The sequence below is a fragment of the Clinocottus analis genome, unplaced genomic scaffold, assembly GCF_023055335.1.
Source record: "Clinocottus analis isolate CAN_PGR_092001 unplaced genomic scaffold, fCliAna1.0.p SCAF_9, whole genome shotgun sequence".
NCBI classification, from domain to species: Eukaryota; Metazoa; Chordata; class Actinopteri; order Perciformes; family Cottidae; genus Clinocottus; species Clinocottus analis.
The window spans coordinates 5,583,188-5,596,377 of NW_027176251.1; the positions used below are offsets into that span (position 1 = coordinate 5,583,188).

At 42.6% G+C, this 13,190-nt stretch overlaps 1 protein-coding gene across 4 annotated transcripts; it reads left to right on the forward strand.

Moving 5' to 3' along the window:
* Window positions 1–2,782: 2,782 nt before the first annotated feature.
* On the forward strand, window positions 2,783–11,962 carry stx17 (syntaxin 17). 4 transcript variants are annotated; one of them, XM_068569988.1, is made up of 7 exons: window positions 2,783–2,936; window positions 3,767–3,975; window positions 4,076–4,141; window positions 5,779–6,105; window positions 6,941–6,991; window positions 9,279–9,365; window positions 10,918–11,962. In XM_068569988.1, exons 2-7 carry the CDS (start codon window positions 3,853–3,855, stop codon window positions 11,152–11,154), a joined length of 891 nt encoding a protein of 296 aa, XP_068426089.1. In that variant the 5' UTR covers window positions 2,783–2,936; window positions 3,767–3,852; the 3' UTR covers window positions 11,155–11,962. The 4 variants fall into 4 exon arrangements, with proteins under 4 accessions (XP_068426089.1, XP_068426092.1, XP_068426090.1 ...); XM_068569991.1 differs by having other exon boundaries at window positions 3,806–3,975; XM_068569989.1 differs by having other exon boundaries at window positions 2,784–2,904.
* Window positions 11,963–13,190: the final 1,228 nt, after the last annotated feature.

The following is a 13,190-nucleotide window of genomic DNA, read 5'->3' on the forward strand; positions in this document are numbered from 1 at the left end:
AGCTTCATGTTAGCATGAGGTCCAGATCAGCCTCCAGCCTCGTTAAACACCATCGATCGCCACGGTGACATTTCACAGCACATGCCATCTATACTGTCACTGCCATCACTCACTCGTCCTCCTGCGTAACAGCACGAGCACACACACACACACACACACACACACACACACACACACACTTTGTATCTCCGACAGCCAGGTGATTGATAGTAACTGGGGTAGTGGAATTGTGAACCGCTCCTCTAACTATATGGGGGGAGAGGGAACTAAAGTTCAGAGTAAGTATATAAGTGCGGAGTGCACAATGTTAAACTTGCTCCATTTAAGAGCTTTGATGTGACACCACACAACAGAAACTATTAGGTCCCAAGAATTGTGTCCCTTCTTAACAAATACATTTCTTGAATTTAGATTTTTTTAGGAACTAAAAACTCTAAACGTGTCTACATAACAACCAGGAAGCACACTTTAACATTGTTTTTCTGTGTGTATTGGTGTTTTGTGTCGCTCCAGAAAAAGACCATTTACACGAGTTATGCAGTGGTGCGAGTGTGGTTTTGTGTACTTGTGTGCTGTGTGTGCAAATGAACATCCTATTTCTACAACGCTGACATTTTTCTGAGTGCCAAGTAAAAAAAAAAACACAACCACGAATACGAGAGCTTTGCTTCTAGCTTGAAACACTCAAACTTGCACGTGAACACACACAAACACACACAAACACAGACACACAGTGAGCTGTCAATCTTGTGGCCAATCGATCAGTGCTGACAGATATCAGATACCCCCAGAGTCTTAATTAGAGGTCCCATTAGAACACACACACACACACACACACACACACACACACACACACACACACACACACACACACACACACACACACACACACATAAATACATTTGCACATGCACACACAAATGCAAAGTTGATCCTAATCCATTCAGAAATGTGAAATGACCCCTTTAAGATATCAAAATGTGTTCATGTGGAGAGAGACCTGCAGGATAGTAGGTTGTGATCGGAATAGGCCTTCAAAGAAGATATTTTGACGCGTCACGGTGTTAAAAGTACAGGTGTAAACAATAAAATAAATGACAACTGAATTCAATTTCGCTACTTCAGTTTCAGGGTTCCTGGTTTTCTGCCCGCTGGCTCAATGTCCCACTGTCACGGCTCTCTGGAACACTGAACAGATAGAACAAAGTCAGCGTTAATGTTAGTAACACCTGTGCTCTTTGTTACTACGACAAGTCAAGATGTCCGCTGTGAGAAAGGTCTGTATCCACTGAGCCATCAGGATGTGCTTATCACAAAAACAGTAAGATGCAGGAGGTACGAAGGGAACGAAGCTCCCTGCTGGCCTTCTCTCCCGCTGACAAACTTCCTGGATTAGACTGAAATGAATAGCACCTGAGTCCTTCTGAGCCTAACACACACACACACACACACACACACACACACACACACACACACACACCCACAGAGGCAGACAGATGAACCAAATTTTTTTGATGATTTGCTATTTAGACTTTCACTGTCAGCTTTCTTCTTCCCCCTCAGTTTGTGACTCTGGGAGTCCCCTGGAAGTGGACATACAGACACACATAAATATACAGACACACACAGACACACACGCAGACACACACACACACATGCACAACACGTGTATAACACCAGGGGAAATCCCCTGTCGCTGGGGACTGTGTGTTTTACTGCGGCCCCTTGCATGGAGCAGCCGCGGAGGGAAGAGTGTGTGGGGGTTGGCCTAAATGTCAAAGGTAAAAGGTGCCAAAGAAGAGGAGTGGAAACATGCAATAGACCCACTCACAAACGCTGATCTCAGAGTAGCGGAGGGGGAAGCCCAATTCTCTCTTGTCAGCTTTCTCCCAAAGAAGAGACCGACATCGCATTTTATGTTTCTTTCCACTGGATTGATGCTTAAAAATTTGCAAATATGTCAAATTAAACTGTCTGTGTCCTATAACTTTTACCCAGTGATTATAATTTATAACTATCAGATCTGTGTTATTCAGCGATGATGGGTCTAGGGCTGTGATCTGAATAGGAGTTCATGATATATTGCCATGGCTTGAAATATTACCATGTTCACATAAATTTGATAGTCTGGCTAACATGAGTAATTGTGTCACAGTTTGAAAGGTCACACATTTTAGTTTATGTTGCCACACACAGTGACCCCACAGTCATTTACATATATTTTGCCCCACAGCATAGCTGTTGCCAAGATTCTGAGAATCTTTAGGTTGTGAAGTGTGAAGACCCAAAGCAGTGGGAAACTGAATGAGAACAATAGTTGAATGTTAACAGAAGTCATGCCCAAAGTACAAAAAACATGTAGCCTTACGTCATAGCAGGATTCTTTTTTAATGAATATTTAACGGGTTGTGATAAAAATCGATTTCTTATATTATTTTTTTTTGTACGTAATCATGGAGATAAAAATATATACGAGAGAGAGAGAGAGAGAGAGAGCGAGAGAGAGAGAGAGAGAGAGAGAGAGAGAGAGAGAGAGAGAGAGAGAGAAAGAAAGAGAGATGTATTCCGGCCTGTTGGTGAAAAATGTTTCTGGACTTCTTGTTATTTTATTTATAAGCTGTACCTTTTTAATTAACAGCAGCACGACCAAACATTATCGATAAGGTGAATAAACGCTGTTGTATTTCAGAAATGTGACGTCAGCGACGCGGAACTGCGGTGAGGAACACCATGCGCAGCGGCCGCTGGTGGAGGTCGGAACATATTCGATGACGCACTGCGAAGAGAGTTGTTTACAAACAGCAAAATGTCAGAAAAACACGAAATCGTTGCCGAAAACTAGCAGTTGTAGGACATCGTTAATTTCCTCAACAGCATGGAGGATCATAACAGTCTTTAGTGAATGTGAGTGACGTCAGCGAGTGATAGATCCAGTGGTAAGTCTCGCCATAAGTGCTTTAGGTTTCGTTTATCTGGCTGATGGTCGGCAGTAGACTGGTGGTTCATGATCGTCTGGCTAAATCAGTGCGTTACCGCAAATGAAGTATAAGTGTTACTTTCAGTACTTCGCGAACAGATAATGCGAGAACGAGTTGCCAAAGGGTTTGAGTGACAGTTTCCATAAAGGTGTTTAAAAGGTAGGAAATTAAATGTGACCAGTTACCTCACACACAAATGAACTGTTTCCTGACTCTGACGTCAAACACATAAACATGTAGTGGCGTTCACAATGACCTTGACAATAGGTCGATATTGTTATGAGCTTCTAATATTAAAATGCCCCTCACTGACTACACTGTAAGTGAATTAGAAGTCATTGAGAGGAACATTGAAATGACAAAGTGTGATGTAGACTTTGGTTGCAACAAAAACAGACATCTTGTTACTACCATTATTTTCATTATTGGTGAATCTGTCAACTATCTTTATCCATCTATTTTCAGCCCCTCATCCAGGGTCGGGTCGCCGTGGCAGCAGGCCGACCCAGGCTTCCCTCTCACCCGCAACATATTCCAACTATGTTTAATGAAGTTATCATTTGTCCGTCACAGTTCCCATGTTGTGTTTCTGCTTAGATGTCATACTGTCGGTGTATCTTGCAACCAATTCTTTAGTTACTCTTTTCACTGAAGGATGTTGGCAAGAAAAAAAGCATTAGTCTTATGGGGATGCCAATTTTAAATGTGTGGGCACACTCGCATGTGTCACATAGTTTATTCATTTGATTTATGTATTTATTAAAATCATGCTCTGCTGGTATTTACAGTGTGTGAGGGGGCAGCGATATAAAGCTGAGCAGGTGCAGTGTCTAAGTTACAGTGAGGTGTTGGCTGTGGGCAGTCAGCAGGACACATGGCAGAGGAAGGCAACAAGCTGACGCTGAGGCGCCTGGAGGCTCCAATCCACAAGTTCATTAAAGTGGCTCTACCCACGGACCTGGAGAGGCTGCAGAAACACCACAATAACATACTGAAGGTGACAGCTGAAATCTGGCTGGACACATGATCGCACCCTCACATCCACACTCTCGGTGTCCACAGATGGATAACAGATAGTTTTTCCTTCATTTCCGCAGTACCAACAGAGCCAGCAATGGGACCGGCTTCATCAGGAGCATATAAATTCCAGCCGAACTGTTCAGGTATACAACTCTGTAAACGAGAGCATAGGTGTTTGTGTGTGTTGTATTACCCCGAGCCAGAGCTTAGCCGACATGTGAATGTGAGCATTGATTGGATGAAGATGTGATCACTGCTTCTCAAAAATCCCTGAACGAGCATAACTCTGCAACTGTAAAACAGATTTTTGTCTCACATTGTCTGGAAGCTGAGGAGCTCGGTTCTGGAGAAACTCGACATTACACTCCATTAGTAGCGGCCAGTTTTTCCAGTTTGACAATCTAAAGGGAAAACCAGTGGCAAGACATGCTTTGTTGTGAATCAACAGCGTGACAAAAAAAAAATCTCTAATGTACTTGCTATACCCCAAGTCACATAATAACATCTAAAACCATCTCCATGACAAGTTTAGACAACATCTAAAACCATCTTCATGACATCTGACGAGGATATAGAAGGATCTTGCTCAGAAAAACATTGACCAACATCTGAAGTACATAAAAAGACTGGATCAATGAAATGTACTTTCTGTATAGAAATTCACTCAAAATCAGGGCAAGAAAGGGGTTGTTACCAAACCTCAAATGGACCATCTTGTGTGTGTGTATGTGTGTGCGTGTGTGTGTATGTGCGTGTGTGAGTAAGTACTTGCTGCCTTGTTCACATGGTGGGTGTGAAATGTCTCAGAGGATGTTGTTGCCTGGAAGCCACCATGTCTCTGAAGGTGAAATAACTCCAAACAGGCACAACCCATCCTCTCACCATTACCCTGCAAACTCCAGGGACACGCGCAGAGTGCTTTACCATGTCTTCATGGTGTTAATCCAGAGTTGGGGTTAGTCTACTCTGCTTTAGATGGCGTGTGCATGTGTGCTCATATTCCATAGCATAGATAGAATATCTGCTACCAAGGATGTGCTTGGTTGGTCTGTGTGTGTGTGTGTGTTCGAGTGTCGTACACTCGCGGTTAATTTGCAGGCCGACAGGTGCCTGCCCTGACTGTCTCTGTGTTAATTAGTGTGTTTTTCAGTTTTATGCACACAAGGACAAGTGTATGCATGTATGTTTATTCATGTTGTGTAATTAGCAGAACGTTTTATCGGCAGCGCGTTGACCCCATGAGCCTCGGTCGGGCTGCGGTCTGGGGGGTTGATGGCTGGGATGTAATCCTCCTGTCACCCTCAGGGCACGGTGGGATGACGGGCCTTGTGGTCCCCAGCCTCATAACTGAACCTTATTAAGCCCACACCCCAACGCACACACGCACACGCATTTCCCACCACTAGAACAGTTCATTGGGATGCTGAACCTGTCAGCATGAGCACTTCTTTCCAACTTGGGCAACCGGCAAATTGAACAAGAACTAGTATTAGTAGTATTTTTGTCTGAATTTTATTCATTTTAAAGTTTAGGATCCAATTTTTTTCCCCCTCCTGTTTAAATAGTTTGCTGGTATTTTGATGGGGTGATATGAATTCATATTATTTGAATGGCTCGTTGACGTGTGTTTTAGATGGTTCCACAATTTTTTTGTCCCCGGTCTGTCAGTATGCCCCTTGCTCAAGTCATGCGTCCCAGCACCGGGTTTCCATTCAATATTTGTCTGTTCCTCTGTGAAAATGTTCAGACATCACACTGCTTCTGTTCTGTCTCCCTGCAGCAGTTGAGAGCTAACGTCAGAGAGATGGAGAAGCTGTGCACACGAGTTCGTGCCGAAGACGCCGACGACTTGGAAGCGCTTGTCAGGCCAGTGAGGGATCGGGCATCAGCCGCCGCACGAGACTTCCTGCTCTTGCACTCTAACCCCGTGCCGCAGCCCGCGCCAGCAACACCACCTGCCGCTCAGCCGTCCAGCTGTGTGTCCGGCAGTTGCCACGCTGATGACAATATGTGCGAGCAGCCAGTGCATAGCAGGCAAATTCAGCTCTACCTTCCAGAAATCCCTGCTGATCAGAGTGCAGCCGAGTCCTGGGACAACCTGGAAGAGGTATGAGGGCTGGACCCTAACATACAGTCTGGATATCATAGTTTATTAAATACTCATCTTAAATGTATATTCATTTCGTAAATGTTGTCGGTTGTTGCCTTGTTTTCAAGGTTCAAGGTGTGCAACAAGGTTTTAGTTTAGGTAAGCTTTACTTCCTGTAAAATAAGGTCCAATGATTGGATTTCACATGGACAGGCACCTCCCAAATTGTAGCTCTTGTGTTGTAGCATCATTCTTCAAGTAAATTGTGTATTTGTCTTTCTCTGTCTTGAATGTATTATTTCAGCTTCAAGCTTTGAGATTCATCAAATTCGCTTTAACTGTAGGAAACAGCTAAACTGTGCCCCAAAATCTTGATGAAAGATTTTTGGCAATATGAAGGATTCATACATGTGATTGAACTTGTTTGTTTCTTTGGTTGGTTATTTTTTTTGATTGACAGTTGTTGGACAAGAACAATAACCCTGAAACCAAAGCAGCAAAATGGAATAATTCATCTAACTCTCTTAAGTTGTTCTTTTCCTGCTTTGAGAAATGTTTTCTGTGCACAAGGTTGATCTAAAACCAAAGCACTCAACACAAAGTAAAGAAGGTAGTTTCCAACCTTGGGCGCTACTAAACATTGCTATGGCTACGTGCATTATTTATCATCGGCAAGATCATCTAACGCCACTGACCCCTCTTCCCTGTGATACATACAATTCACATTAATATTCACGTTCATTAGTGAAAGTGACTGTCAATCCCAGACACTGACAGTTAAGACGCACTGTAGCTGTAGACTCGTGTGATGAACTGAACAATGAACTAAATGCGGTGATTCTTTCTTTCTCAGGATCTGAAGGAACTGAGTGGTTTGGTGACGGAGTTCTCTCTGCTTGTCCACGTGAGTACCAAGACTCGGCGCTGCCGTGTACTTCCTGGCTGCAACATTCACGTTTCTCTCTCTGAATTCGAAACTCAGCTCGCCCTGTGAACGAAAAACAACGTGGCAGAGGCCGTTTGCCTATAGCGTTTCCAGGAAGCGGTGCGTATTTGACAGCGTGCGCTTGTGTTGCCTGGTAAAGCTCCTCGGAGAGGAGGTTACACAGAGCGGCTCAGGACTACCGCCGGGGCCCCAGAGGCCCTTCACCGAGGCAAGAGGATAGATTTGGGGAAGGACCACGGGTGGGGGGGGAGAGAGGGAGGGGGGGAGTGGGAAACAATGGCCACGCCGGAGCAGGTGGAGAACAGACGGCTGAGATTATCACTCTATCCTCAGGGATAGAAAAAGAGAAGCAGTGAGGCCGAGCGAAGGAGAGCTTAACGGTGAAAAAGAAAGAGGCAGAGTGGAGATGTAGTGAAAACAGGCGGGGGGGGGGCAGAAAGAGCATAGATGTTGTTGTGGTGTCTCAAGGGTGAGAGACGTCGTTAGGGGAGTAATACTCCAGCTCTCAGCCACAGTGGAGTGGGAGTGTGTGGTCGTGTTGTGTCTGTACATGCGTCGTGTTATTCGCTGTTCTGCTGTCTGTGTCCTTACCTGTAAGTTTTCTCTTTGTGTGTTTTTCGCATCGCACGATTCTGAGCTTGCGATTGTACTGTATAAAATGGGAAGAGACAGTGTAAAAATGACTGTATGACAGTTGCTTATTTAGTTTGATAACAGGCTTGAAATATATATTTTTTTTAAATAAATCACTTTGGCTTCAAAACAGAGAATGTTATAAATAAAATATTACAAAACAATTAAGCTATATTATATTATATTTCTTTCACTTTTGAATGATAAAGTTTTACCAAAACTGCAATAGATTTTTTGCACACTTCAATTAACACGAAGATTATTATTATTAGTACTTCTATCATAGATTCTTATTGATTTTGACAGTTTTTAAACTTCTCAAATGAGAAGTCCATAAGATCATGAGGTAAGATTAAATAAAGAATATGACAAATACATTTCTTTTATTTAATGGCACTTTAAATCAAATTATACAATGTTCCTTTAATTTAAGCAGATGGGAGTATGTCCGGTTGTCATTTATTTGTAGGTGTTAAAATGTATTTTTCTTTGAGCGAACAACTGTTCAATGGACCTCGGGAATGAGACCGTTTTGCCAATTAGTGTTTTTCAAGTGGAAAATACGCTTTCATTTTAACATCTGACCAAAACATCTGAACATATTCAAAATGTGTGACCACATTATTGGAAAGAAAATGATTCAGAAACAGTTGTGTTTCTCCTCTTCTTTCTGTTTTTCTATTATTATTATTATTATTTTGTTGTTAAGGCCGTCATTAGATGATGATAATAATAGGAAACAAAAGATGTAGCGATGCAACAAAGGTACCTGTCTCCAACGGCAGGATTGAGGATTTTTCATTTAAAAGCAAACTGAATGTCTTTGGGTTTTGGGCTGTTGGCCAAATAAGACAAACATGTGAAGATGGCACCTTGGACTGTGGGAAATTAGAATGTGCATGTTTCACAGTTTCATCGATAAAATAATCAGCAGAAAAATAAATGATAAAAAAACTGTTAGTTGCAGCTCAATTACCTTGTTGGTGAAACGGCTGCTTTTAACGGAGAACATCTCATGACGGAGAGAGAAAGAAGAAGATCTCATCTGTGACTCTAAGTCGTGAGGGGTTCAACGGCCCGTTTTCAGTGAGAACAGGTTCAAGATCTTTAAAACCATCGCAAAGAAAAAGGCATCTGATGAACATAGCTGAATCTGGAAAATAACTTTTTGCGAGGACTGAGGATGTGAAAGAGGGAGAAAAGGGGAGGAAGAAGAGGAGGAGGAGAAAAAGAAAAGTGCTCTCGTTGTTGTGTCCATCCAGCCCTCACATGGAGAGAGACAGCTGCCTCTCTGAATATTTCATGAGATCTACACAATACTGTACACACACACACACACACAGACACACACACACAAAATTACACTCCCCATGAAAACTCCTTTGAATATACCTACAACATCCACACACACACACACACACACACACACACACTCATGCACCCCCTTCCTGTGTTAACTCGTGCCGGAGACCAGAATTTGAAGAGATAAAAGAAAGCTTAATACACAACAGGTGGTAGTTATTTCACGTGTGTGTGTGTGTGTGCGTGTGTGTCTGAATGTAAATGTGCTTACTTGGGTTTGTGTGTTAATATGCATTTGTGTGTCCGTCAGTCCCAACAGGAGAAGATTGACAGCATAGAAGACAACGTCAACACAGCCACTGCCAACGTGAAGGAGGGGACCAAGAGCCTGGGGAAGGTGTGTGTGTGTGTGTGTGTGTGTGTGTGTGTGTGTGCGTGTGCGCGTGTGCGTGTGTGTGTGTGGTGTTTGGGAGATGGGGGGATCGATGGCACTTTGCCTCCCAGCCATTCCACAGCATTTGTCCCTATTGATCCGTTCGAATACGGAGGAAAGCTGCAATTAAGGAAATAGAGAGTGGAGAGGGATCGAGAGGAGTGGAGGGGAGGAAGCGTGATAGAGAGGTAGGATGAGAGGGGTGACAAGAGAGGGTCTGAGCATTTGTGTGTGTGTGTGTGTGTGTGTGTGTGTGTGTGTACTAAGAAAGGGTTTGAATGACTGTTTAATAGTTTTTCAGGAGCAGCATTTGGCCTTCCAAAATCAATTCAGTACACAACACTCTGAGTGTTACTCCGAAGGACAATTTAGGGCCCTCCTTCACAAATATTACGCACATGAAATGTTGAACTTTTTGTCCGTAATACTCAGAATGAATCACCTTTTTGTTCATCTACAACACACACACACACACACACACACACACACACACACACTCTCTCACACATGTACAAACAGATTTATATCAAGGATTGTGACATTTTCTAACTGTCCAGTGTCCATGAGTATCACTACATGTAATTTAGTTTCAATTTAGTTTCATCATAAATTAAATTGTGTGGGCATCATTCCATTCACCTTCATTGTCTTTTTGATATGAAAATAAGTATATAAATAATCTTATAGCTGGATACCAATAAAAGGTAAGTACATCAACTCTTTAACAGTTTGAACTTTAGCCGCAATATTTCTGAATTAAATGCTACAAATAATTAAATATCCTTTTGAAATGGTTATTTTAAATTGAACTCCCCCAATTGGAAGCGCAAACAAAGGTTGCCCTCTCTGTAAGGTTGCTGGTAGATGTAGTGTGTGTGTGTGTGTGTGTGTGGGCGGAGATAAAGCAGATGACAGGACCGTCAGATGTCTTGACGTGTTTGAAAGCTTGTAATCTGTCATCAGGTCAAAGAGTATTACACACAGACACACGCACATACATTTCCTCCTGCCTGTACAACCTGTGCCCAGAGTCCTTTTAACTCGGATGAAATTAAAATTTCCTCAACTGCCACAGGGGTGGGGGACCAGCAATGCTCGCTTTTGAACTAGATTAATTTAACAGTGAAGTGTTAATCAAGTGTGTGCGCGTGTGTGTTTGTGTGTGTGTGTCATTAATTGTCATCAGCAAAGAGAACCTTCCAGTCTGATGATAACAGCCGTAATAACACACAGGCCACATCTCTCCGATTTCTCCTAAATGGATATAATGAAAAGTCTTTGATGATGCAAAGGAAATGTTGATTTACATTTACACATATGCAGGCTTTTTTTTGTGGGTCGGTGTGTGATCATGAAAGCATCGACACGTTCAAACTCTACCGCAGAATGTCTTGAAGCCACAAGGTGCTAATGCCTCAAAAAGGCACGTGTGTGGACATTCAATTAAACAAGAATGTATCTCTTCTTCCCGTCTCTCTCTCTCTCTCTCTCTCTCTCTCTCTCTCTCTCTCTCTAGGCGGTTGGCTACAAGTTGACGGTGTTGCCGTTTGCCGGGGCGTTGCTGGGCGGTGTGTTAGGAGGTCCACTTGGCCTGTTGGCTGGATTCAAAATTGCAGGGGTGGCTGCGGCTGTGGGAGGGGGGGCCCTGGGCTTTGCAAGCGGCAAACTGGTCCAGAAACAACGCGAAGCCAGAGTGGATCTGCAGATGAAACAACTGACCGCACCCCCACCGGAGTCCAACAAGGACAAATGACCCAACGGTTCCGCTTTCGGCCTCCGACTGAAGTCTAAAGTCTCAAGTCCCAACTCATCGCCGAAGCTGTGCCTTAAAGAGACTCAACGTAAAACGTCATCGGGCCTTGCTGGAGATAAGCGCTGTTGTAAAACAATTCAGTTGTAAAAACAGATTGATGTTCGGGAGTGAATGGTTCGTCTGTGAGGGCATCCATCTCAGTTTAGGCACACAAATTAATAATAATTTGTGTTTCTAATAATTCTGAAGCACTTTTTACTACATATTTTAGTGTGTCTGTGTCAACATGACTTCACATCTCTTGACTGAAATACATCTTTGTTACCCAATAAATGTAACACCACAACCATTCTGTCAAACGCCACCACTAAAGCCTCGGTTATACTTTCTGTAAGGATGGTGCGACATCACTTTGGCATTGTGAACCGTGCCGACACTGTAGCAAAGCATAAACATGCCGCTTATCTTGTTTATTCCTCATGCTAACATCTTTTCTTTCATATTCTTTTTCAACATGCCTCAATATTCCTTTATGCAGAAAATACCCCAATGACAGCCGCACTACTGATGATTACAATGATATACAGAGAGAGAAAATGTGGTTTTAGATTCAATTAAAGTGTATATGTTTCAATGTTTGCATAAATTATACTATTTAAAGATACTGACTGTACTGCTTTTGCAACTTGTGAGAGCAAAACTGCACATAAAGCACCAAAGTGCCACTATCCAGATCACTTCAGGGCCTGGAGTGGAACAAACTGCCATGTATTGATTATACTGATGCAAATAAAATGTTTTCTTTCAATGATATCATTCCTTTGGAGTTCAGAGAGACTGACATGCAAAACACCAGACAACAGTATTCTGTAAAATGTTTTTTAATTTACCTTTTAATTTTTTTTTAACTCTTCTTCCCCTCTGAGATGATGGTTTAGAAATGGCGTCACGCCCTGTTGCTCTCCTGTGTGTGGGCTGATATGTCACTATGCAGGCATCGGGTGGCCTCTATGGAAGGGCAGGGATGTACAGTACTAACTGAGCCGTGATTCCCCGCACTCTTAAACTGGCTTCTGCGTCTGGAATAATTCACACTCGAGAGGATCTCCGGGAACTGGACTTGTACCAAAACCTCAAAGACGTATAAAGACACAAAACCAGTTTTAAGAGAAGTTGTAGAAAGTGGCAGACTGTAAATTTCCACCGTTCATCACATGAGTTTCCCCTCGTCTTGTCTTTTGAAACACTGGGAAAGGACGCAGTCTTTTCTCCCCCAGCATGATGACACATTTGACAACAGGTAACAACAAAAACAACAGACGTTTCATAAATTCAGAATAATTTGATAGTTCATAATTGCAGGAAACAAAGTTTTCCTCAATTCAATTCCTAGGGGGCATCAAGTCAGGTGTTATGCACATACTGTGCCTTTAAAAAGGTATCCAACCCCCTTTGACTTTGAACGTTTTACAGTAGTGGAGGTAATCAGCATTTTAGCCACTGAACAGAAAAATAAGATGTTCAGATTTCTTGGGGACAAAAAAATAATAATTCCCGATTGCACAAGTTTTCATGTCCTTCAAGACAACACTTAAAAGAGGCACCTTTGGCAACAGTTACCGCCTTAGGTCTACTTCAATAGGCCTGTAACAGTTTTAAACATCTGGAACTTAATTATTTCACATTCTTCTTTTAAATCCTGTGCAGATTCGGCTTAATGTTTGATGTTGTAAATCTACAGCTGTATGTTTTCACCAGGATTTCTCTGCACTTTGCTGCATAAATATAACCTACCGGCGCAAACCGCCGAGGGCCGGCTACCGAGAAGCCTCCACACAGCATGCCGCTGCCGCCACAAGGATCCGTGATATGGATGATGTGTTTTTGGCTTATACTAAACACACAATTTAGTATCATGGCTAGAAGGCTCATTCCCTATGAGATTACAGTATTTTCTATTGATTTTTGAGAAAAATAAAATACTAATTACATCCACTGTGACTCAGTTTTGTTGAACAGTGACGCATAAAAAGGTC